The sequence below is a fragment of the Epargyreus clarus genome, unplaced genomic scaffold (assembly GCF_041222505.1).
Source record: "Epargyreus clarus isolate Ecla_fem2 unplaced genomic scaffold, WU_Ecla_fem_2.2 ptg000034l, whole genome shotgun sequence".
In the NCBI taxonomy this organism is placed as follows: domain Eukaryota; kingdom Metazoa; phylum Arthropoda; class Insecta; order Lepidoptera; family Hesperiidae; genus Epargyreus; species Epargyreus clarus.
The window spans coordinates 1,278,230-1,305,745 of NW_027332239.1; the positions used below are offsets into that span (position 1 = coordinate 1,278,230).

Genomic DNA, 27,516 nt, shown 5'->3' on the forward strand with positions numbered 1-27,516 from the left:
ATCACTCCTCATAGCCAGTATACTAGCATGAATATACTATATTTCTCCAACTAGCCTCTGAGCACCCTGTGAGGCTATAAAAAACTAATCTCCGAACACTCACACATCATTAGTTAAGCTGCTGAATGCTATAGTAGCCGATAGTAATCCCTGTAATGATATCCAATTACCGATGAGACACGCCCGAGTTTCAATAGACTTACTGACAAGCCGAAATATTATTAATAAATGTTTTATATTGCATATGCCGTGGAAACAATTACTTGAAATGGTTGTTACGGTACACGGGTTAAGAGGTAGCGGGAGCGGTTTGATCTCTACAAAGCGCTCCTAGAATAGATTGATTTATTATTTATTATTATGCAGTATGTTCTCATATTGTATTGAACTTTTTGTATTCGTAATTGGCAATCCATAATTAATCGTTATTATAATAGTTATGTGGTACAAACGATCGCGTTCAATTCCCGAATAGGCTAAAATATTAAAAACGGATTTAAATGTATAATTTGGTTGTCTATCATGGTATCCATGGTATTAATGATATATGTGTTGAATCATGTCTAAAACAAGTATCTTTATTAGTTTTTGACTTTTAACTTTCAATTGGCATGCAATCTATTTGATGGTAAATACTCCGCTATACACCGCTCCGCTCCGATATACTCCGCTGATATAAAGTAACTCCATGTACGTAGTCATGGTTATTTTAAGCATTACTAGCCTTTATGACGAAGCAAACTTCTTCATATTACCGCATAAATAGACAAGTGGATATCACAAATAGAAACATAAGCAAGAAGTTACTAATGTCGTCCGCTAAATATTCCGCTTTTTCCTTATATTTGCACCAAAACGTGGGAAATATCGAGAGTGGCTACAACCTATCCATGATTGATACTCGCACTCGAAACGAATCGTAAAGTGATTTTTGACGGCTAATATTTATTATAATCCGGGGATTTTCATCCATTCGTTACGTATTAGAGCGGACTACGTATGTAACAGCCTTTACTCACCTTTTGAGTAACGTTCTTAGAAAAGCTGTAAACTATTTTTCATTACTTCATCGCATCGAATAATGTCGTTACTTTACGATTACAAATATGAAATATGAGAACTATGTTTGAATATCGTTATGTCTCTCTTACAGCCTTTAAATTACACACGGCAGCGCTCTACCACAATTCGTGTAAGATAAACAAATCAGTGACGCTGTAGCTACAAAGAGTTTCACTAGTTTTCAATGAAAAATAGAAAATTATAAGTACATTATACTTGACAGGAATGGCGCGACAAATACAAACACAAAATGTCAGCAACACTCCAAATCAACTTTAATAAGATCAAATTTTTCCCTACTCTACAAGGTGCGAAACAAAAAATGTAGAGTAGGCACGCACGGCACGTCACTGTCCTAAAAGCCTTAATCCAATTTTTTATACCATCTAACCATATAGTTTCTCTACAATGTGTAACAGCTTGGCTTGATTATAGGCTTGGCCTTCGATAAATTAGTACTCTATCTGATGTAATCTTTACGACTTGTAAAACGCGGCCGGCCGCTAATTATAATTTAGAAAGTGTTTATGCGATAAATAAGTAATTATGTTTATGCTTTAGACATTATGGAAGGTAAATAATATTTTTGATTTCTAAAAAATGTAGTAAGCTTTTAAAGATAGGCTGTAGAGTCGTAAACCTTAACAAAGGTGACACTTATTTAACTATGCGTATTCGTCCATTATATTTTTCAAAAGAGTTTATATTATACAATTTATAAATCTTGTACACCGGGATGTACAGTAATAAATAAAGATAATTTAATCTGGTTCAAAATATAATTCTCACGCGATTCTTGTCATAAAAATTGTAAATATTGGTCAATAAATAAAGTAATCAAAATATTATATAAATAAAATAAATAAAAATAAATAAATAAATAAAAAAATAAATAAATAAATAAAATTATAAATGAGGTATATCTTGGTAAAATACAATAACATAAAAACAACCTTTTCAAGGTGGTAAAAACCTTTATAGTTCGACTTCGACGGCACCACAGCCACACCTACTTCTGCCTTATAATAGCAGTGTTAAGCGCTGCTGTGTTCTGGTTTGAAGGGTGTGTTAAGGGAGACATACTTTTCCGAGGTGTTCCAGCTTAGTCCTCAGGAGCAGCGGCGCATCTGTGGCCGACCTCAGGTAGGAATATCTAATCCTATCTGGGGTTGATTACAGATGTCCATGGGCCGCAGTAGCCACTTACCATCAGGTGGACTGCATGCTCGTCTCCTACTCCTATATTATAAAAACAAAAAAAACCTGTTACACTTATATTTCCGAATATCTTGAGCCTGCACATTTTTATCTCACAGGATAGGTACTTTGAATTAATACAACTCTACAATCTGAAATCATAGATACATACGTAAAGTGAACCGCACCCAATTTATCTATTTAATATCTCACGCCTTTAAATCGTATATTCATTATACTTCGTACCTCATTACCCAAACCAGATAACAATATTTGAAAATTCGTTAGTTGAAGATGTTCCTAGGCAATCTAATTAAAAATCTAGCGAGGGAAAGTCGATAGTTCACGTTATCTGCGCCCGAGCATCGGCCATTACGGAGCGACACAACTGCGGTCAAAGGTAATGGAGCTTGGACACAAGCGGAGCGGAGAGCGGAAGGGTAGCTGAGCGTTTTCGACGCGCTTAAAATTGAAAATATTTTTTAAAATCGTTAACATAATATTTATACGATTAAAATCCTGTGTGTTAATTTGGCGCATTACAAGAACCTCATCTATACCAGAATGCAGAAATGACACTAAGTATAGTAGTACAGTTTGATATTTTACAAGGTATTACTATGTTAAAGTTGGATGACACTGTATATTTATTAAACATAACGACTTAAATTTCATCCATTTTATAACACACACACATAATACTTTTAGATCTTACACTACTCGTATTAATCCAATTATGGGTAGTGGTGCGCATGTTATCTAATTAAACGTGGTTAAACTACATTTTTAATTTATATAACTTACGACACCATATATCTCCTCACGAGATCCAACACATAAATCTACCTAAAGGTCAGGTCCTACCGAATAATATACAACTAACTAAGCGTATTGGAACTGGATATTAATCTTATCGCTCCGCTCGTCAGTATGTGCGACACACCTTGCGTTAACCAACCTTTAAGGGAAACGTTTATACCCCACGACACGATTTACGACCACGACCCGGGACGTCGCAATCAGTTCTGAATACGCTCACTTCAGTAATTGTAGATGATTATGTAACATATATGTAAAGTTAATTTATACTTGGCGTTAATATTTTGTGCGTATATAATAGTTTTTATTATTTATGGAATACTAATTTAATATTGGATATTTGGTGTAAAATTGTATATTATGATTCATGGAATTGATCCTAGGTCCGATGGTCGTCTGAATTATGAACCAAGATTTTATCCCGGGTCTGGTGGGTCTAGGTCTTTTCATACTCGTGTTTATAAGATTAACCAAGGATGCAGCGAATTCTAATATCAGTTTAGAAAACATTATTTTGTTATTATACGCAACAAAAACAGGACATTCTCATTAACTGGATCCTTAGTAAATAATCTATCACCATCTAAACCGTTATTCATAATGTTCTCAACATCTGGTCGACACGTCAGAAATGATTTACACTTCATGAATGAATTAATTTAATAAGGGCGAGGCTTACGATTACATCTACGGTACGACACGTGACACATCGTGAGGATTAAAGGCTAACCCTTAACTGCATTAAGATAACACCTTACTTACGGCTTTACTTATGTGTAGTAATTGTAACGGCCGGTAGAGTCTTCGTGGGCGCATAAACTTTTTAGTTAATGTGCATTAGCTTAGATATAGAACTAGTAATTGACATAGTTTGTGACAACGCTAGAATTGGTTATCTGTGGGTAAGTTTTACGGGTTCTCGAATTTAGATTAGGTGCTGGTTATTTTAATAATGTCGAACGTTGTCGCTTTGAATGGAAATTGCTTCTCAGGGCTTACAGTCTATTTTTTATTTCGTTTAGTTTGTGTTACATTTTATGTGAAGTGCTCATTCCGGCCATAGATCTTTAGTTAAACATAGATAAAATGGATATTAAACTATAAAACTTAGTTAAAAGTCCGCATACATACTTAAAAAATTTGAATACCTACAGGTACACGACTGTAGTCATAAGTATAGTTAAGTTAAAGCGTTTTTACCGTTTACTGCAGTCAATCCATAACAAAAGCTAATTAATTGCCTTTGTTGTGATTAAATGCTATAAGGTATTAGTCAACAGTCCAGTATATTGGATTGGTAGTATTCGCGAAAAGTCCGTGACCAATTTCAGTACCCTTACCATGAGTTTTTACGTTTTGACAAATATGACTGTTTTGGTATTTGGTTACATATTGGCCCAAACGATTTCCAAGTTCTAACTCAATCCGCTAGGAGCGCTAATTGGAAATTGTACGAGCAAATACGTAAATAAATACCAAAACAGTCTTATTTGTCGAAACGTCAAAACTCATGGTAAGGGTACAGGTAACATAAATAATCTACCAAATTCTATTCAATGCGGAAATTCCCATTATTATGCTTATAAATTTATCCTAAACATAAAAGCAATCACCACAATACCACAGATGACAATGGCTAAACTAAAACACTTATAGTTTTAAACGGCCCAAAATCTAAAATCCTCTCCGCTCCATTACCACGTGATAAGCGTCAATAAATTTATCACCGCACCTTACACCGAGGACACTAAATCTCGACAATCTATAAAAGTACGGTGTGACACCGCTGTGTCCGATGGCCCTTACAATAAAAAATGACCACCATAAGCTCGGGCCTTACGAAATCTCTGTACAGCTTATGTTAACGGCGGCAGCGATTTTCTGCCTATATTTTTAGCGTCTAAATTTTTTTTAAAGTATTTTTTTTATAATATAGGAGTAGCAGACGAGCATGCAGTCCACCTGATGGTAAGTGGCTACTGCCGCCCATGGACACCTGTAACCTTAGATAAGATTAGATATTTCCTATCTGAGGTCGACCACAGATGCGCCGCTACCCCTGAGGACTAAGCTGGAACGCCTCGAAAAAGTATGTCTCCCTTACCACACCTTTTAAACCAGATTACAGCAGCGCTTAACACTGCTGTTATGAGGCAGAAATAGGTGTGGCGGTGGTGCCGCCGGAGTCTAAACACGTAGGGTTATTTTGAAGGTGGTAGAACCTTCAAAATAAAACAAAATTAATAAAATCATCCAGCTGTCTCATTTAAAGTAAATGTAATTACTTTTATGGCGGTAAAAGCTTTACCTTGCGTGCATAGATAATAGAAAAATGCATAAGCAATTTTAAATAAAAGTAAAATATTATGTATTCTTGGATACTTCTGTTTCTAAAAGGATAACGTGTGTATTGTAAAATGTCAATCTACTGTAGTTTTAATAAAACTTAGCACCAAGCAAAAATTCTAGTGCCAACACATTATTTGAGGGAAACGTAATTAAAGATGTCGCTTCATTCCTATACTCACATTTACACAAGTAATAGATCAAACGAAACAACTTTCACTATTTTGTCCACGAGCTTGTGTCTTGTACTACAACCTAGATGGTATTTTATCGACTCGTGCCCGCCACAGATAAAAAAGTAAATAAATATAAAGCGAGAGGCATGAGGGAGCTGAATTAATTAACAGAATTTTGATGTTGGCCGCCAACGGGACATTTCACTGACATACGACAAATTCTTTTAATGTCTATGGAGCGCTTTATGCAAGAACAATGCAGGAAAAACTTGCATTGTTTTTCCAAGTAATTTTATCATCATGTGATTTATGTACACACATATTAAAACGCTTTTTTATGTTAATCAGTGTAAATTTACATCATGTTGTATTAATGTGTGTAATATTTGATTTATTTTATGTAGTATCAGATAAGCAAATAACCGTATACGTAGTGCAATTAATCATATAATCAGTCACAACCGCAAGAATCTCATAGATGTATTAAATCAAAAACCACATCATGCAAAATATCCACGCGTATTTATTCGTCTTCAGTTTGAAATAAATTAATCGCTACTTTTATCGTATGTTAAATTCATCACGATTTCCAGCTTATTATCATATAAGTCTGTTATTAACGATGTATGTAAAAACGAAAATTGACACATGTCTATATTAAACTTAATATTTTAGAGGATGAAAAATGTTATATCAGTGGGTGCGGGCAGACGTTGTAATTTCCAAAAATAAATCAGATCTCATCAACGACGCCATTTAACAGATCTATAACTAAGTCCAACGGTTGAAATTACTCATACTAGATACTATATATACTACTATAAACACAAGAGTTTTCATTGAAATCGGTTAATCTATTTTGGAAATTAACGTTACTCTGTGACACGTTATCAATATATTATATTACTCGCGTATTTCTTGCATAATCCGGTCCCCGCCCACGCGTGTCTTTATTGTCAAATCAGTACCCTTACCATGAGTTTTTACGTTTTGACAAATATGACTGTTTTGGTATTTGTTTACGTATTTGCCCATACAATTCCCAAATAGCGCCCCTAGCGGATTGTTTCAGAACTATACTGTCAGTAACGTGACATTAAATGTCTAAAGTGACAAATTGGCGCTTTATGTTTTGTCTCTCTTTTTGCGAACATGTGAGGTAGACAAAAAGACTTGAGCACTTACTTATTGTTACGTTTACTCTGTCTACTAAGCAAACGGAACAGAATAATGGATTGAGTAAACGTATCGTAAAATTGTGTGATGTTTTGAAAACTCATGGTAAGGGTACAGATGCTTGCGCGGCGCATTCATTATGTTTATGACTATTTATACTGTTCGACATATTGTAAAACTCGGGTTTTGGGCAGCCATGACGAGTTTGTCAACTAAAATAATAAATATCCAGCCTTATGGGAGATAGAGTTTCACCGAGGCTTACTCTATCAAAGATCAATACTTGTTGTAACGTAAATTAAACTTACCGATACAACTTAGTTGTAATTTTAAGCAAGCAGTAAGTACTATAATATATAAAAACATGATAAAGTACGATTTTTTGCGTAGAACCTTAATATATAACCTAATTCTTTCTTAATAAAATAGCCTAAGTTACTATTTGATCTGTCAGAATCGATCGAGCCTGTTCGACGATTAGCCAGAGCAAACAGCCAGACGGACGGACAGATAGACCATGATTTTAATAATAGTTTTTTTGACAATAGTGTCTTAAATATACTTTTATACGCAATAAATAAAAAGCTGTTACTTTGACATTACAAACAAACACTCAAATTTTATCATTCGTATACATACCGTCCATTACAATAGCAATTACAACACCCATTTATCAAAGGACCCAGGTTGCGCAACGGAATCCTAATATCTATTCCATCTGAGGCCTGCAATGCGTTGCAACAACCACTTGTTTACGATGTTATGTGGAAATTTATTTCATTTTAAAGCGTCATCATTAAATGATATACCATAAATCCCTTGCATTATATTTTATAACCGTGTTGACACGCTTACAACATACTTATTATTTATTTTATGTTAGGTTCGTATAGTTATGTTATATCTGGTAAATTGGAACATTTGAGATAACAACTTTAGGAGGCCTTTAAGTTATAATTGGATAGTTGATAAAAATAATGTAATCTAAGAGCTATGCCAAATTTATATGCGGCTACTATGTTTGATATGAAAAATTGGTAGTTTCTTGTATCAAATAACTTCTGATTATACTGTTTGACTGTAATGCAATTTTGTGAGTTTAAAAGTGCTCTATTACAAAATTTTGGCAAAAGTAGAACTTTCACTAAAATACGTTTAAAAAAAGTGACAAATTATTTTTTATGTAATTTAATTAAACAACAAAAATTTAAACCTCTTTAAAATACTATTATTCTTCAAAAACATCAAATCTTAATTAAATTAAGGAGCATTAATTAAATTAAAGCTATATAGAGGAACACCAATTTAAAACAATAAACATATAGTATCAATTAAAATACTCAGTTAATAAGGTCAGACACTTAATCACAAACCTATTCATTATTACCCTATAAATTTCTAAACACGATTAGTTGCTAGATAAGTCGGCAGATAAATCTGACTCAAGTCAGTGGTATTCCTCATACATCCACATTTCGTAAAGATACATATCAGTCACGCAGAAAATCCATAAATCGTTACATATTACGATGCCGATTCAAGGAAACGTATCGTGACATCATTGTAACAAGTTGGTTGTGAAACAAGGATAAAAGATCTCATCTTCAACTGTCTTGCTTCCGTATCTTAATTAGCATGGATTAGTAGTTACACTACAGGCGATGAAGTATTGTTTTTATAAGATTAAAGTAGTAATAGAACGTTAAGTGTACCTAATTTAGTGACACTGCCACCTGCTGTTGTCATCCGTAATCCGTATTCAACTCGAGATAGAATAGGGATTTTATTTAGGAGCTGATCATACATCGTAGATGCGTTGCTACTTCTAAGGACAGAGATGGTTGCTTCATATGTAAGTCAGCCGGCATCTTCATCCTTCCACCGAAATTCAAGAAGTGCTAAAAATGGCGAGGCAGTACTACCTTCCCGATTAAAGCATACTAGCTCTATCACCTGTCGTAGAGCCTATTGTTGACCTTTTAAACAGGCATCCTGTTTATCCCTCAGAAATAGTTACCCATTTATTCGCGACCCTCTACCTATTTGGGATAATGATAACAGATGTTCATGGGTAGTGTACTTTACTATGTATCAATGTTGCATGTTATCTTACCTTACCATTGCATGTTACTACAGTTTTACTGAGTTTAGACTCAGATAAACGTAGTTTTTACAACATGCACTAACTGATAAATGACAACCCTGGTAATGACAGTTTACTGTTTTCTTTGTATTAGCCTACCACATATTATCGCCATCACCCAGGGTTGACTGGCAGAGAATGCCATTAGGCATTGAGTTTACCTTTGTAACACTTACTTTAAGGTGTTTCAAAAAAATAAATAAATAAATAAATTAAAAACCCTTAAACTAAATTAATCTACGTCATCAGTGTCTTATCACTTCGCTATACTATTTTACGTTGTTAGTTGACAATACAACAAGCGCCACAACACAATGTTTACAACTAAGTACATATAATTCGCAACTCTATAAAATTTGCAAAGAAGGCGTCAGTCACGACTCTATTAAATATGCGTCTCTATTTTATTTTTACTCACTGATTTATTGACTGGCATCCTTCGCGATAACTTGACGAATTTATTACAGTTGAATAAAAATAGTAGCTTCGTTAATTGGTCGAGTAATATACGTATTGCATGTTTATTGCTCGCTTGAATTGCTAATTCTCATTAGTTCTATTAATTGGGTCAGTATTGTAAAAATAAAATTGAAATTTTGAATGTTAGTAATTATTGTTGTTATTATCCTTATGCAATAATTTTACAAACTGTTGTTAGCGCTAAGTTTCATCATAGATTGTATGTAGATATGTAAAGAAAAAATAAAAACTAATGCATTTAAAATCACTCTAGTAATGTTCGAATTACTTCGAATGTACCCCCTTGTTTTAGTAGTTACACTAAATCGCGGTTCTTATCTTAAGGTAATAGGGGTTAACTAAATATTTTAGTTTGAATGGTATATTTAATGAGCTATAGAATTTTAGGTATATAAAATTAAGCGAAATATTCAAAATTAAAATGAATTATAATAATTTTATGTTTAGGAGACCTTGAACAATTTTAATACTCACCTTAAATCCGGCCCAATGTGTAAAATAGTAATATTCTTTTATGATTTAAATTTGAGTCCGTTACTTAAACTAAAATAGAAATTCATTAAAACTTAATGTAAAGGGAATTAAATCATCAAAATTTCTAAACCCTCTGAAACGAATGTTACTGATACAGTTCCCGTAAATAACACATATTATCGTGTATACTCGTATCTGACCCAAGCGTAAATAACCTCTTAAAAAACTAGTACTCCGAGATCAACATTGTAAAAGTATAAAAAATAACATGTAAACGTGATTTGCATAGATCAAGAGGTCGATGCGTAGGCGCCGGGTCAAGAGATGGTGCAGCTGCATCTATTGTTCTATTACCAACGAGTAACGAGTGAAATATAACCATGCAATAAGGTGTGGTAAGAGAGACATACTTTTCCGAAGCATTGTTGCTTAGTCTTCAGAGCTATCGGCGTGTCGTTAGGAATATCTTATCCAATCTGGGGTTAATTACAAATGTTCATAGGCGGCAGTAGCCCAATTCCGTATGATTGTGTATTTTTCTACTCTTATGTGATAGGTGAACTACATACTCGCCTGCTGCTCCTATATTGTATTACAACAATGCGGTTTTTTTTAGCTTCAAGTATTCTGCTTATAACAAAAGAACGTGTTAGGATATATGTGGATCGACGAGAGAAGTACCGCTTCAACACCTATGTTCTAGTATGAAGTAATTATTGTTGAGTTCTGAAGAAAGTGTAGTCCAAGTAGCGTTATGGGGCGTAACGAAATTATTCTTAATAACACCTGTTAGGAATATAAAACATGTAATTTTTATCAATGCAGATTTTCGTCTAATAATTTAGCTATACACAAAAAAATCGTTTTAAAACTAAAATTCTATCGCTCAGTCTCGTTTCTCGCTACATCACAAAAATAATATAGTCGAATTGCATAATACTCATACTACGATGATACTATGACTATTTTTTAGTTCACAATTCCGTATAATTGTATATTTTTCTATGTCATGTTGTAACATAAATCAACATTAAATTTTAAGTAATCCTTGTGTTAAAAATGCAAAATGACTTATGGCATAGAATTATAAATGCTAATTTAAATTAGACCAATTTTTAACGATGTCATACATGATATTTTACTTTAGGAACAAGGTCCAATTTTGCTAAATGACAGTTCACATAATTATATTGTAACAATCATTTATAACAGACTTGAAATTTAATAGAGATGGGGAAATGTTATTATTATTATTATAAAAATTCTTACATGGTCTCATTTTTATATTCATGAGCTACTTTGTCTCACATTTATTCACATTTACTACCTTTTGTTTTAACTACTTACTCCCTTAATTTTCAAGGTGAAATTGACTATATCAAATACGATTTATTCGTTTTAAAAAATATTTAATATTTTAATTACGTAAATAAGTAATGCATTTCCAGTTGTTTTCTTAGTGACAAACAGTCATCCCATTTATGGACCGAGTATGTAAGCATAAAGCGACTCGTATAAGCTTACGTAAGCAGATTGTTAAAAAAATGTTTATAAAATAATTGGTTATTAAATTAATAATAATGAGAAACACTCCTATTATTTAACTACTGTTTGAGTCGTTCAGAATTAATTCTTAATTACGTATAATGATTACGAAACACAATTCTATTAAACGACAAAATTTACATTATTATTACGATCTGATCCAGAAATCACCATAAAAACATCATTAAAATACAAAACAAAGCGTTTCATTAATAATTAAGTATTGTCCTAATGTTAATATTAAAATAAAAATACCTTTTATATAATTTGTATTTAAATTAATTCATTTCATTTTTATAGCGGTATAAATTATTCGTCTCTATGTCACCTGCTTATTTTGTTGGTTTAATTAATTATTTAATTAAATTACGACAATAAGTTATTTATTATTACTGTTATCTCTATTCATTGTTTACTTTTATTCTTACTACGCTTGTTTACGCTTATCTTATATATAAAATTCTCGTGTCACAATGTTAGTTACCGTACTCCTCCGAAACGGCTTTACCGATTTTCACCAAATTTTATATGAATATTCAGTAGGTCTGAGAATCGGCTACTATCTATTTTTCATACCCCTAAGTGATAAGGGTTGTTTAGTCATTTTTTTATTTATATGGCAACACAACGTTTGCCGGGTCAGTACCCTTACCAGGAGTTTTTACGTTTTGACAAATATGATAGTTTTGGTATTTGTTTACGTATTGGCCCATACTATTTCCAAGGTCTGACACAATCCGCTAGGGGCGCTGATTGGAAATTGTATGGGCAAATACGTAAACAAATACCAAAACAGTCATATTTGTCGAAACGTAAAAACTTATGGTAAGGGTACAGGTAATATAACCATAACAATTACCATAAATAATATCCTGATTAATTAGTTTAATACCAAATAATAAATGTAATTTGTAGAGTTGTTCGATAACGCATAAGAATTATAAACTTATTTGTAAACAATGAATATATTATTTAATTATATTTTTTAAATGCTTTGACCTTGAAAACTAAATGTAAAAGATAATATATATGATGAATTCTCTTATCGAGATAATTGAAACACATTATTTATAGCACCAAAAAATAACTAAAAAAAATAAATATTAACATTGCATTTCCAAAATTGTAGAGTAAATAGATTGTAGTATCCGCACTTGTTACAATCTAGTAACTCTACAAAATTCGTGTCCACGCTTGAAATGACAAACAACTCGAGCTCTACATAGAGCACGCCAAGTATCACTCGACACACTTGACTTGGAAGTGCAATTTATTTTCTTTTATTGCATTATTATTTGCGGGTCAGATCTCGACCTATGTTTCTGTTACGTAACATTGCCTTTACATTTGCGGATCTGCTCTTGAGTGGCCAAATTTTCGCAATAAATCTCAAAGCGCGGTGCTAATCTGGATAACTAAGACTTAGATTTTCGATTTGATAAATTTCATTATTATTATATTTCTAAACGAACCGGCCCGTCATTGCCGATATGTCGCGTTACAAATACTACAATCACCCACGGTTATAATATAAGTTATAATATTTTTACTCCATTATTTTTTTTATCAAAATGTTTTTTTATCGATGAAATATAGTATGAAAACAGCCTAACCTGCCATTACTTTACAAATGTTACTCGTGAGAAGTGAGTGACCGTGGCACTTGCCATTGGTCATTATTGATCGTGAACTATTGTTAGAAGCGTTTAACCTTCTTGTTCGAAGATATAGTGCTATTAGGCGCAGGTGTTAAGGATGCGGTGAATCATCTTGTTTTAAATGAATTATTTTTGTAGTCCGTACCATTTGAGATTTATTTACCAAAAAAAAAATACTATTACAGATTTATCTTATCGTTAGCCGGTTAAATGGCACAAGTGATATCTATGTAGGCTATTTTGGATACAATAAAATGGGCTTACTGATATAGATAGATATTATGAGTATATAATAATAATTAAATAATATTTGCAGTACAATGAAAACATATTTTCCTATTAAATAATGATTGATTGTATTGAATACGTATTGTAAATTTTTGCTTTTTTAATTATTCAACTATTGACAGATGAGAAATAAAACTCGAAAGAAATTTAAGAATTTTAGAAAGAAACGACAGACAATAACATTTCTATGTGTATTAAATGGATTTTAAAATTGCAACTAATGATTAATTTAGATTCTAATGGGCGTGATCGGAATACGTTAGTATTTCAATATTATTTAAATTGTCTACAATTAAGGTGTTAAGTGGTCCTTAAATGATGACTAGTCATGTCTAAATGGTCTATAAAATAACGGATAACATATCATTATACAGGGTTACTGATAATTCGATACATTCCCTTGGAGGGGTAAAAGTAGAGCTCATTTGCAATAGGTTTTGTCATTAAGTACCCTAGCCAATAGTGATTTGTTTTTGAGATATTCAAGTTTTTGTGTTTTTATTTCTAAGTACCGATTTCAGGCAAAAAATAAAATGCTCCTAAGTTAATGTCCTATTTTGATCCTATTTTTGTGCATAATCTTATACCTAACATCGCAACACTTCCTTAAAATGACAATACGCTGTAGTAGTACCCTTAAACTTTACGTTATGGAGGTCAATTTGCTAGAGTTCAATAAAAATACCCTTATTATTTCCACTTCAGAGTGAATTTGGATAAAAAAGATGTATGGAATGTATTGTACAAATGATTAAAATAATAGCCCTATTTCACTAGCTATCCAAAGTGCTACGAAATATTACGGTATTTTTTTAAATAAAAAAGTTATTAGCTAGAAACAACTACTCAGAACATCAGTAATTTTCGGATTCGCATACTGCACTAGAATCTTACTGTTCGCCACAGGTAAAGCACATTACCTTAGTTAACACTTTAAACTGTGTTATTGTTGTGATTGTCAATGTAGATAAAAGTTTTATGCCATTTTGGATAGCTAGTGAAATAGGGCTATTATTTTAATAATTTGTACGACACATTCCATATATCCTTTATATGCAAATTCACTCTGAAGTGGAAATAAAAAGGGTTTTTTTATTGAACTCTAGCAAATTGACCTCCATAACGTAAAGTTTAAGGGTACTACTACAGCGTATTGTCATTTTAAGGAAGTGGTGCGATGTTAGGTATAAGATTATGCACAAAAATAGGATCAAAATAGGACATTCACTTAGGAGCATTTTATTTTTTGCCTGAAATCGGTTCTTAGAAATAAAAACACAAAAACTTGAATATCTCAAAAACAAATCACTATCGGCTAGGGTACTTAATGACAAAACCTATTGCAAATGAGCTCTACTTTAACCCCTCCAAGGGAATGTATCGGATTATCAGTAACCCTGTATATAATATTAAGAAAATCACGCCTTACTACATAATATATATCTTCCTAGTGTATTTCTGTCTATACTTGATATTAACTCCAGTTATTAATAATCATTAATCAATCTATCCATTGTTTAAACGTTTAATAATAGCCGTAAATGGTCTGTGTCGTCCATAGAGATATCACTACAAACCAATAGTATATCATAAACTATACTGTTAACAAAATTTTCGACAATAGATAAAAATATAAAAGATAAAGATATAAACATGACATGTGACAAAATAAAAGCTTTTAGCAGTATTCTTTATACAAAATACTACAACTCGCAAAAAAAGAAACAAAAGACTACGCGGAAAATAACACAAATAAAAAAAAATTGACACATCACAAAAACGGTAACCTCTTGCCACACCAAAGCCAATAAAATGCGCCATTAGGCGAAAGCACACAAAAATATTGTTATAAAAGAAAAAGCGTTTTATTATACAACGACCGTGAGAATCGGGGCCCCGCCCACGCGCCACGCACAATCGAATTCTTTACACATTTGTCATAACACACGCGTTGTGGATATTGTAATTTTACGCGTAGTATTTTCGCTCGGATCGTCTACATTTTTTTTTGTTAATTACATATTTTTGCTCGAATCGACTTTTTTAGCTGTGTTACTTAAAGAATATATATTCTGTTAGTTGCTGCTAATGACAGTCAGTGACGGTCGTCAGAGCGTCTGATACACTAATACACATCTTTTTATCGCTTGTATGTTTCCTTAGACATGGTCGAACTATGTGGTCTAACAATTATAATGTTTGTGTGTAATCATAAGGCAGTGATAGTCAGGTGGTTGAAACTCGGCCTCTCGATGAAAGGGTCCGAGATTCGAATCCAGGCCCTTGGATGTTATATTCGAAGTGACGTGCGTATTAAAAAATAATTATCCCTTGCTTTAACGGTGAAAAGAACATAGTGCTGCTATGTTCTGGTTTGAAGGGTATGGTAGGGGAGACATACTTTTCCGAGGCGTTCTAGCTTAGTCCTCTAGCGTCTAGGTAGCGGCGTATCTGTGGCGGATCTCAGGTAGGAGTATGTAATCCTATGTGGGGTTGATTACAGGTGTCCATGGGCGGCAGTAGGCACCTACCATCAGGTGGACTGCATGCTCGTCCACTATTCCTATACTATATATTCAAATATATTCAAATATATCGTGAGAAACCCTGTATAGCTAAGAGTTCTTTAAAGAATCTCAAAAGTATGCATCACCAATAAGAATCCTTCTCATTCTGCGATACTTGAGCTAGTCTCGTTTAGACATAGTAGATTTAAAGACTAATTAAATACATATTTATGACGAAGCAAAATGGTTTACACTTTTTTTGTCAAAATAACTCCATGTTAGCCGTATGCATTATATCACAAACTGTATGTAGTAAGCACCAATCAATTTCCAACCGTACATTAATGCACATTGAGACCAAATACCCCACCATTAAAACCAGAAATCGCTTACGAGATCATGTAATTTGCATTCAAAGACGCGTCAATCAATCAACTATCGACCTTAATTTTATGATCATAAGCATCAAACAGCGTGCCATCATTAGGGATGGGACGATAATATCGATCCTTAAATGTCGATATTTATGTCGATATACAGATTATTGCTGATACGATATTATCGCATCAATAAAGAATAAATTTCAATATCGAAAATTTTAATGTTTATGTAGTAACAGGACTAAGTCAGCAAAAAAGAAGGATCGACAATATTAATGTTTAAATTTGGTTGGCGAAAAAAGTTCCTCGTACTCGTAAATGCTTTATGAATTATCGATTTATAAATATCGCCTTAAAGTATCGTTATTATTAATCATCATCGATATTTACATCGATATTATAAATGCGCATCCCTAGCCATCATGCCACATCTAATAGTATGTTTATCGGTCATACATAAATAGCCAATTTGTACTCAACACGTAGCTAATCGTATTAGCTATTGACTAATTTAACGATGATCTTATATAGACGTGTGACAGATAGGTCCGACTTAGAATTGCAAACTGCCTCACGACTGCCCACTGATTGTTAATGGATATTGAGTCGTAGAGACGACTTAACGATGTCTTAAAATAGCGCGATTTGAATACGTTCACGTATGTATCGATAAAATTGGATTAGTGCGTACTTATAAAAGTGTCAAAATATACTCTTGTTGACTCTCTGTTGGGTTTTATTTTCTCTCAGTATAAGAAAAATTTCGACCATAATCTACCACGCCAGACAGTCCGATGTTTCGGACTCCCATGTTGCAAAAGAAAACAAAGCAAGTTGAATATTATGTATTTATAATTCAATTATTAAGATTTATTCGTTAAGATTTATCGGATTTTGTATCAGAAGCAAAGTATAACATATGCAATGTATTGTATATTCAAAGCAAGAATAAACTATTGTCAAGAAAAATTGCTGAAATTATTGCTGGAAGAAATTTCAGATTGAAATAAGTAGTCCTCTGTGCTATATCACTTTTTAATGCCTTTTTTAAATTATTTCTCTGTGTACACAAATTTGTAAATAAATAAAAACTAAGTGTTTAGATACCTAAAGATTTCAACTCAGGATATGTTCTCATATATTTGTAGACACAATTAATTATATCATAAATAACAGTTGCGCCACCTACTCCAAGCATTAGAAAAACAAACAACGCCATCTATCGATGGACGCAAACATTATAAACTATTTACAATTCAGCGAGCGTCGTAGCGTTACGAGTAACACGAGCCAGCTTGTTATTGTTCCGAGGTTCCGATAACAAGACTGTTAATTAAACTTGCGTGTGTTGTGACGCCGGGTTATGTGGGATTTTTACCGCACTAAAACCCCCCCGGTGGCCGTCCTCAGCGCTTGGCGGAGAACTCCGGGATCTCTGATGGAACACAACCGGAGTCCTCCGAGCGCGATGCCCCAATCGGGCTCTTCCCTGGGGGAACAGTTTACGCTCCTCCCACACACCTGGTGGTTACAACGATATACGGCTACACAAACTTACTTGCTGTACGGTTCAAGCTCCCACTCTTGCCGCCTACAACCCCAGAAGCCCCCTTTTAGTCGCCTCTTACGATAGGCAGGGGATACCGTAGCCCTATTCTAGTCCCGAGACCACCGGGACAAAGAACCAAAAAGTCCTACCAAGATGCGTCTCGAATACGAATCTCGGGCCTCTAGTACAGTAATATTTCGTGAATCTTTCTTATTCACCTTTCTTCTATTTTTATATTATTTTATATTTATTCTACTACTGTTTATTATGTTTTTAAATCTTGATACAAGAACTTGTAGTTTATCAAAGCTCGCTCTACAATAAATCGTTACACAATTTGCACTTCCAATTCAAAGACTAAATCCAAGCACATAATCAAGTGATCACTTAATTTGTACCCTTTAGTTCGCATTTACATGTTTACGACTTTTCGACGACTAACAGATGGATACAGCTGTTAGTCGTCGAGCTTGGGCGATGTAAAGTCATCGTACGATAACTTAATTAATGTAACTAACAAATTGGCTCTAAACGTTTATGAAATGATTTTTCGCAAGAGTCTTCATCTTACAAGTTGAAGCAGTTTAGTGATATACGAGTATGTTCCAAGCCTCCCCGGGCTTGGAACATACTCGTACATCACTAAACTGCTTCAATTTAAGTTAGTCACAATTGGCAATCCCTGCAGCGCCCGATATTGTGAACTTTGCATATCGGTTACGCTCTACACAATCTGCGAATCTATATGCATACTTCGTTTTCGGTACAAAATACTATAAAAGTTAGTTTTAACGCTTACATTTTAATAGAAAACAATGTATACAGGTGTAAAAACCGTCATCCAAAAACCATAATGTACATATTATATGTTTAGATTGTTGTATTTAAAAACAGTCACAAAATGGTCATATTTAACATAAATATAACAATTTGCACTACACCTTCAATCAAATTTTATTAAGAAGTTCAGAAATAAAACAATTTAGAAATAGGTAACAAAATATATTAACGCGAAAAACGTTTATAAATATGATAGCGCCGTTGCACGCGTTGAAGTCTTTATCTCATACTTATTCCATAAAGAGAAAATTTCCGACATATAGGTGTAAGTCGGTAAAAATACACCATATTTAGACACCTTATTATACAACGCAATGTATAATATACATTATACAGCTGTCGAAACATCAACACCTAGATAGTAACGAGGCGACTGACGTTTATCCATTATTCATTCATGGGAATCCAATTCAAAGTGAAACGATTTCAAATATTAAATTCATATCAATGTCCTATTTTCTCACTGCACTGTTTATGTAGGAAAACGGTTTTAGTATTAGTTGCCTTATTTCTTCCGTTCACACTTTATTCTATATTTGGGTACGTTTATAATATGATGTACTCGAGCGATGAAATGTGGAGGAGTATGTTTAAGGTCTCCGCTTATTGTAAGCAGTGAACTGTGCAGTAGAATCTGTCAGGTTTTTAAAAGTGTTATCTGTGGTCAAGCATTTTTGGGAGGATTTTACAATTCTTTTTAGCCAAGCCAAGTTACTCTTGATAATTGGGGGTGCGTTATATATAGTTAATCGGAGAGGATAATAGAATTTTAAACGTCACTTACAAGATAGTGGTATTCAATGGTGAATTTACCATTAAGCTGAGTAGATTGAAGACTAAGGCGACAGAATTAAGGGGTGGCAAATTTATATTATACGTTCCTTTCGAAATAAAGAGACTATTTTATCTTTTAGACCTTTTTCAGCTGCCCACGGGGACGGCAATAAATAGGGATGGCAGTAACCCGCGATACTATAGCCTGTAGTGCACAGCTCCAATGTAAGGCCTTGAATATAGAGGTAGAGGCGGCAAAATTTTAACAGACTACTATCGCCAAATCTGTAAATCAAACAACTCGTGTTATTAATATTAACGTTTCCATTTTTGTCTGTTGTAAGGGTGCGTAACGGGTTGTATAAAATATGATCAGAATAATGTGCTATAGATAAGTTTTTCACAAGATACTTATCTATTAGAAAGTTATTACAAAAAGCCCGACTGTTAATCTATACATATAAATAAAATTGGAACGTCTATTTTTAACATCGAAATAACCGCTTTTTACTACATGCATATGAATATACGGTACATATATATACATAATAACATTTTTTTTATTTTTGTCTGTCTGTTTGCTCTGGCTAATCTCTGAAATACCTGGACCGATTTTGACGGAAATTTTATTGGCAGGTAGCTGATGTAATAAGGAGTAACTTAGGCTACTTATATTTTAGAACTAGCTGTGCCCCTGTTTCTTTTTAAGGCGGATGAAACCGCGGGGCAAAGCTAGTATGTAATATACCTTGTCATTTCTACAATTTAGAAAAGTACCTCACAATTATGTTAAAATTTTTCAAGCCATTTCGACTACAGAAGTCATTAATCTCCGCTGTCATATAAAAAATATACAATATCCACACCTAGATATTCGTAACGTTTGAAACACTTTGTTTACAAGCGAATATTGCAATATTTGCAATATTTAAGTGTTGACCTCGTCTGTAATTGCAGTTAAGAGATCTCATGCGATATTTAATCTGAACTTTATGTGCGTTTATTTGTAAAGTACATGAATATAAACATTATAATATTGGTAGAACATTTTGTATGATGTGACATCAGTGACAAACGTATTTTGGCTTACAGCATCAGTATGTATCATTGCTGTGTTTTAGTTTAAATGTTCCAACGTAGTATTCGAAGGCAGCAAGGGAGATGATCAACTTCAAGTAGGACTTTTTAAGTAAATGAAGCGGCAGTGAGTATAACTTGGTACTGAATGACCTTGCATATATGTACATATAGATATCTAACTAAAGTACGGCAGTCGTCATCAACCCATTATTGTCCCACTGCTGGGCACTGGTCTCCTGTCAGAATGAGAACGATTAGGCCATAGTTCACCGCGCTGGCCAAGTGCGTCTTGGTAGACATACCTTTGAGATTTTTTTATATGTATAAATCTCTCAGGTTCCTAACGATGTTTCCGTCACCGATTTAAGCAAGTGATAATAAATTTCTAATATGCACATAATTTTGAAAAATCAGTGCTGCATGCCTGGGATTTGAACCTCGGACTCCTCATTTGAGAGGCCGAGTTTCTTAACCATTAGACTATGATATAGCTGCATATTCATATACCATAGAGTTCGAGGCGTGATATACATTTAAAGTATACAGTTTACTTAATCAAGACACACTGTTACGATTTCTACAATTTGAAATTCATGGTCCCTTTTGACAAAGCAAGTAACTTGACGCTAATAACTCGAGAATTCATACTTTATATGCTTGCAGCAAACCGACTCTAATCTCTTAAGACTCTTAACCCTTGCATCTCGAATGCACATCAAGAAACCGACCATTGCGAACAATAAAAAAATATCCGGGCGCAATTATCGCAGTAATACTTCTCGTAATAACAACCGAATCAAGTCACGTAGCTACGCAACGAGCCAGCAACGCTCAATTAGAGGGTCGCTACCACAGAGCTGAGAGGATTTAGACATGGCTACGGCTTGCAAATGGGACTGAGATTCATATGTGATAAATTACCTGTCGATCTTAAAGCAGCTTTTTATCTGTACATTAATGATATGATATAATTATCCCAACTTTTAAAATCGATCCCCAAGGTTCAAATGTTTTAATTTAATCAATCAACGTAGTGTAACCAAATAAACAAACAATGTATTGTTTTTTTGTTGGCAGTATGTGAAGAATTCATTTAAGAAGATCGCTTCATTCTGATTTCATTTGTTTACTGCTATATAAAAATGTAACAAATATATTATCCTATATAATATAAGTCAATTACATTTCTGATTTCCGCAGGATTTTATTCCTTGTTTTCAACAATCAAAACGCAATGCTTAATATCAAAATTGAAAATGATTTAATTACAAGAAAAGGTCAGATACTAACATGTCATATCTATCCGCTACGTGGTCTATGGTCGTATCTGTATCGCGATCCGCACCCATAACGAAGACGGACTTATCTGAAATTTCTAATCTCGTGACTCATATACATACATGCGTTCGCGAAATTACCCCGATAGCCCGCTACTTGTGGACAAAGCGCGGACCGTTATGACAACTACTTTATTGTTCTTATGAACCTATAACGTCCTTGAGGTTTTGTTTAAATAACTATGAGCACCCATTCGTTAATCTTTATAATTTCTTGCCATATTCTGTAAGCAAAAATTGTCATATTTTGAATTTAGGTGGACAAAAATTGATCAATATTTATCATTGTACTAACGGCTTATCATATGAAATTTTGTCTTAAGCTGATGCCTGATTTTTCAAAATTATGTGGTATTTTGAAAGATCCTAAATCTTAATCTTAAATGTAAAAGGAAAACATCACAATGAAACTCAAATTCTTTAAAAACATTTCAAATATTTGTACGTGTGAAGTTTACCAATCCACATAGTGGACCATCCCATAGTGGACTATGACCTATAAGAGACCATCCTGAAAGAAAACTCTTACTCGTAGGAGAGTAATGGGTTATAATACCGAAAACATTATGTACTTTTTTTAATGTAATTTTTTTAGAAGTACTTTGTCGTCTTCTACTGAATTTCAAACCCAATGACTAATGAAAAATGCAAATATATTTTTTTTTGTAAAGACATCGAGTCTTTAATTGATCTTCTTCAAAACAATTAAACGACTAGGATTTGTAGTTCAAAATATTTATGTAACTGTGAATGAAACTGCATTTCGCCTAAACCAATTAAACTTTTAAATTGACCATTAAAGCATTTTTCTAGTCCGAAGTTTATCAGATGGGGGACCGGTTCAAGTGTTTTATACCGACCACTGGTTTCACACTCGGCGATGCGATACTGTCACTTGTAGAATAAAATATGTCATTTATAATAAAATTTATAACTCAACGACAAAAACTATTTAGAACTATAAAGGATTAGGATAAAAATTACTTGAATATTAAATTATTTAGCTTTTTGGACATGTTATGTCTGTAATTTAAACAATCATTTTTCCTAAAATCCGCTATCAATATGTTACTACCCCGAATAAACTTCAACTTAGATCTCAGTGCTTATGACTTCCCTAAACAGTACCTTTAAACCAGAACAGCAGCGTTTAACATTGCTGTTTTCTATGTTGGAGTACCTTTATCTCTTAAAAAAATAAATATTAACATACTCGGTTGAATATTTCAGAAATAAGCTCAACTATAGCATCCATTTCATTGTATGCATTAAGTATGCAATATTGTTGCATGTCGCGTACATCCTCCAGTGAGACAAGACCATAAATCTAATCAGTGGGTGTTGAAAACGCCTTGTTACGGTTATGGTGACGACTGTATTAGTATAATACCTGTCAAATTAAGGCGAGCTGGTTTGAGAGATGGTCTATCTGCCTCATTGTGCCTCGCAGCTTCCAGTGCGTTCTACATTTTATAGAGAGTACGTGAGAGTATGTTGCGAAAGAATTAATAGTAACAAAATGATAGTTTTTGTTTGATATGTAGTAGAATAAGTTGTTTATGTTTTTTTACAAGCAAACGGTACAGTTGTCGTTGAAAGTTACTGCCAAACATAGGCATTTGTAATTATTCCTGCTTTATGTATCCTTTAGTGTAGTTAATTACGTTCAAATATTTATGTTAAAAGGTAATTTTAACTTAGAGAAATAAAATGGTTACACGAGTAACATCTTTAATGTACTAATAAATTGTGAAACATTTATGTGATTAGGTTCAACGAACATTACTCGCTATAACAATTAATTTTCAAAAATTTTAAGATTTCAAAACATCCGCAGACATTCTCGAAAATCGTTTAGTGAAGCAGGTAGGTATATTATACAAATGACTCGAGCGTGAAATTTTAGATTCAACAAAAATGCAAATTCGCTGTTAATTCAAGTAAGAGGATACCAAAAATTTCCGTTCAAATGCAATATGCAATCAAAAATATTATTATTGTTAAGATCCGAAATTATGTGACAGATCGTAAGTTACCGCAGAAAGCGTACCGACCACACTCGCTCCCAGAGAAACTGTAACACAATCACATATTTTACACTTCTGTATGAGTTTAATTGAGCAAGAAAGTCGAGACCGCTCACAGCGGGGTGACTTCCAAATTTATCCAAAAAAAATCCGCGAAACACACCCATTACTTACGTCAAAGACGCAACAGGACGTAAGCGCACTTCAGCAATATTAAGCGTGAGATACGACCTTCAACGATGACCCAGATTTCGATACGCCGCGCAATGCTCTTTATGATGACTTTTTGAAAAATGTAGTTTTTAATTCCGAGCAGGGACGGACCGAATTGAATGGGCCCACATGCAACTCTCTTAACTGTAAGGCTTATAAATTGCTATTTCTTATGCGAGAGCGACGGAAGTCTGTCGATATTTTACGTTAAATTAATGCAGGCGTAAACGAAATCGGTGCCGTCGTTTTTTAAAAATCAACTGCCCCTCTTTAATTTTCATTTATTAATATTGCGTTTCTCTTGTTTCAGTCCTTCTTCGGGCGCACGTACAACAACCTGTCCTCGATATCGGAGTGCAAAAACAATGGGGAATGTGTCATCAACAAGAAGAACAGGACGGCGTGCAAGGCCTGCAGGCTACGGAAGTGCTTGCTTGTCGGAATGTCCAAATCGGGATCCAGGTACGGCAGGAGGTCGAACTGGTTCAAGATACACTGTCTCTTGCAAGAACAGCAACAACAACATATCCAGCAACTACAGACTAGTAAATCGCCGCCAACATTTAATTCGTCCATAAATCCGTCGTTCCTGCCAACGAACCTACTCCCGGCGGCAGCTTTAGCAGAATATTACAAGAATACAGAGAAGAGTCCGTTCACGGAAGACGTCACGCGGCAAAGCGTCTCGCCGTCTGATTCTGGAGCGTCATCCGCTGATCCGGAGGACGACAATAGTTCTAGAAGCACGAGCGGGTTGAGTATCTTCCGACCCGCGTCTTCTCCGAGTAGTGAAAAGGACGTCCGGTTACAAGCCATTAGGAACCAAAATAAGGACGCGAGAAGAAAAAAACCGCCGACTCTCCCACCTTCTCCGTTTGGTGTTACCGCTTCTCCGAGCTACTCTCCCAGAAGTAGCTCTTATATGCCAACGCCAATGCCCATGCAAACTATGAGAGCAGTGCCATCTGCCATTACTTGGCAGAATCGTCACGGAGGAGATTTACTTCTCCATTCTCCAGCAGTAGCGGGAGTTGCCATAGAACAAGATCAGCCGATAGATCTATCCATAAAGTCGACTGCAGTTTTATTTAGGAGTCCGAAGAACGACGAAGTTAGCGACTCAGAACCCGAATTAAGCATCGATCTGAGCGATGGGAACGGTAAAGATATTATGAAAAACCCGCTCGATCTGAGTCTCGTTCCAAAAAGGTCCGAAGAAGTGCCAATGACCGGTTGAAGAACATTAGCGCTACAAGTGAGTCATCGTAGCCCGATATCCTCTATTTATATGTAAATACTTTGGTACTTATTCCTAGTTAGTTAAAGGAAATTTAAATCTCTATTTTTAAAATACTCTGCCATACAGTATTTAAGTAATATGTACATTCCTTCCTTCTAGATTACCTGTTCTTGCTACCATAATGTTAAAGTTGTTTTTACTTTGTAGATAATAGCTAGTTGTTAAGTGAAAAGGCAAGTGATATAAGAATGTGTGTCATATGTTTAAAATGTGGAGATGATGCTTATCTTTCTCTCATCACTCAACAAATTGTCCGAACGTCATTATCTTAAATGTCGCTCTTTCATAAGAGTCTGTTGCATTTCATTCTGCCATTATGTAAGTACAATGGGCGTATACATATTTGTACGCCAGAAAGAAACAAACACTAAATACAATTGCCATATACATTTTTAGTTGCAGATTCTGTCTTGTCATTTGTCAATTTGTCTGAAAAATATAGCAGTAAATACCAATATTAATTCTGTTAATTTTACTCGAAACTTCTATGGTAATTATCCCCTTTTAGCATTTATGTTGAAATGGAAACATACGAAAGTGATAGTGAAATATCATAAATTTTATCTTTCCTGATGTTTATCCGAAAGAATTACCTTAAGTACGATTACTGAAGAGCTGGGAATTCCCGAAGTTTCGGACGAAATGAAGTAGACAAGCGGTCTCGTTCGTTCAACGACTGACATTATTACTATGCGTGACCCATAACTTTCTGTTACGTTACATGCGATATTCTTAGAGGCAGTGAGAATCAGCTGTTCAATTATTATTTAAAAAGATCTTTCCACATTTTAAGAAGTTATGAAGTGCTTCAGGTAATACTTATTCCAAAAAATATGAAAAGGCTTTTGTATAAAACCTGAAAAATATTAATTGACTTCTTATTCAAATATTTATATTTCTTTTAATCTTTGCTTGTATCTCGAAAACATTATTATTAATATTGCTATAATAGACATACTTATATTTATACTTATATTATATTCTTAATTAGAGTCATTTTGTCATAGAGCAAACAAAAAGAGAAAGTAAGCATCACTCTCCCAGTCTATGTCCTGTAAGGAGAATAGACTCATATCGTGCCAGTTATAACTATGCCAGTTAACGTTTACCAGTGTACGTCTTAGTTTATGTAATGGGATTACAGGCCAGTCGTTGTGAAGCTCAAAATTAAATGTACAAATAATCTTAGAAATTGTATATTAGGCTTAACGCGCACTACGATTAAACGCAATCGGAATAGAAATAGCTGAAAACGCAAAAATGGTTGGCTTTTTGCTCATTTATTTTTTTCAGTATCATCGTGGATTATTATTACTATTGGACACAAAAATGACGCGCTTAAACAAGCCGCGATCGAAATGTAACAATTTACGTTTTTTATATCAGTCACTGAAAAAAGTCACTAGTGCGTGCACTTGTATAGGAAGCAATGTGTCACATTTTTTGCGGTTTCAGAATCGTGCGTTTAAACGTAGTGTGTGCTAAGCCTTAGACCGCTTGAAGAAAAATTGCATAAGTATTTATTTTTAGTTAAGGCCAGTTAATTGAGTCATTTTACTATTTATCTAAGATCCTCTAGCATAATTTTTATTTGTAATTTATAAATTAGTTCATTTGTGTTTGATTTTGTTGTTTGTTTCGTTTGTTGGAGATTTTTATACGTTTACATTCCTTTTTATATGGTCATGCCAGTTTTTGATGCGTATTTTTATGTCAATATAATTTCAGTGATGAAAATGTATATCTTTTATTTTTCTCTCTCAATGATGATGATAATGATGAAAATTAATGATTCGAATATTGGAATCTTAGCAAAGAACAAAATTCATTTTCACCAAGCTATTCGTTTTTCAACTAAATATGCATATTTTTATGTGCCACATTTTTCAAATATACTGGGTTCGATTCCCGGACAAGGAGCTTTTTTACTTTGAAAATCTTATAATATTATTTGAACATATATAATGATTAAATGCAATCATGCAAAATATTAAGGCTTAATAATTAAGAACACACGTAATCAATACATTTTAAACCCTTATAAAGCTACCTACCCACTCTTGCAAACACAATAATAAGATAATAAAACATGCTTTCCATAATCCGCCGTAAACCAACGCGAGTGTGTTCTCAGCCTAAAGTTAT

The 27,516-nt window shown here is 33.9% G+C and overlaps 1 protein-coding gene across 1 annotated transcript in view; it reads left to right on the forward strand.

Moving 5' to 3' along the window:
- Positions 1 to 25,768, forward strand: part of LOC140756125 (uncharacterized) — a 132,911-nt gene extending 107,143 nt beyond the window's left edge. The window contains exon 3 of the mRNA XM_073091562.1: positions 24,382 to 25,768. Within this exon, the coding sequence (XP_072947663.1) occupies positions 24,382 to 25,308 (927 nt within the window). The 3' untranslated portion in view covers positions 25,309 to 25,768. The remainder of the gene's footprint in view (positions 1 to 24,381) is intronic.
- Positions 25,769 to 27,516: the final 1,748 nt, after the last annotated feature.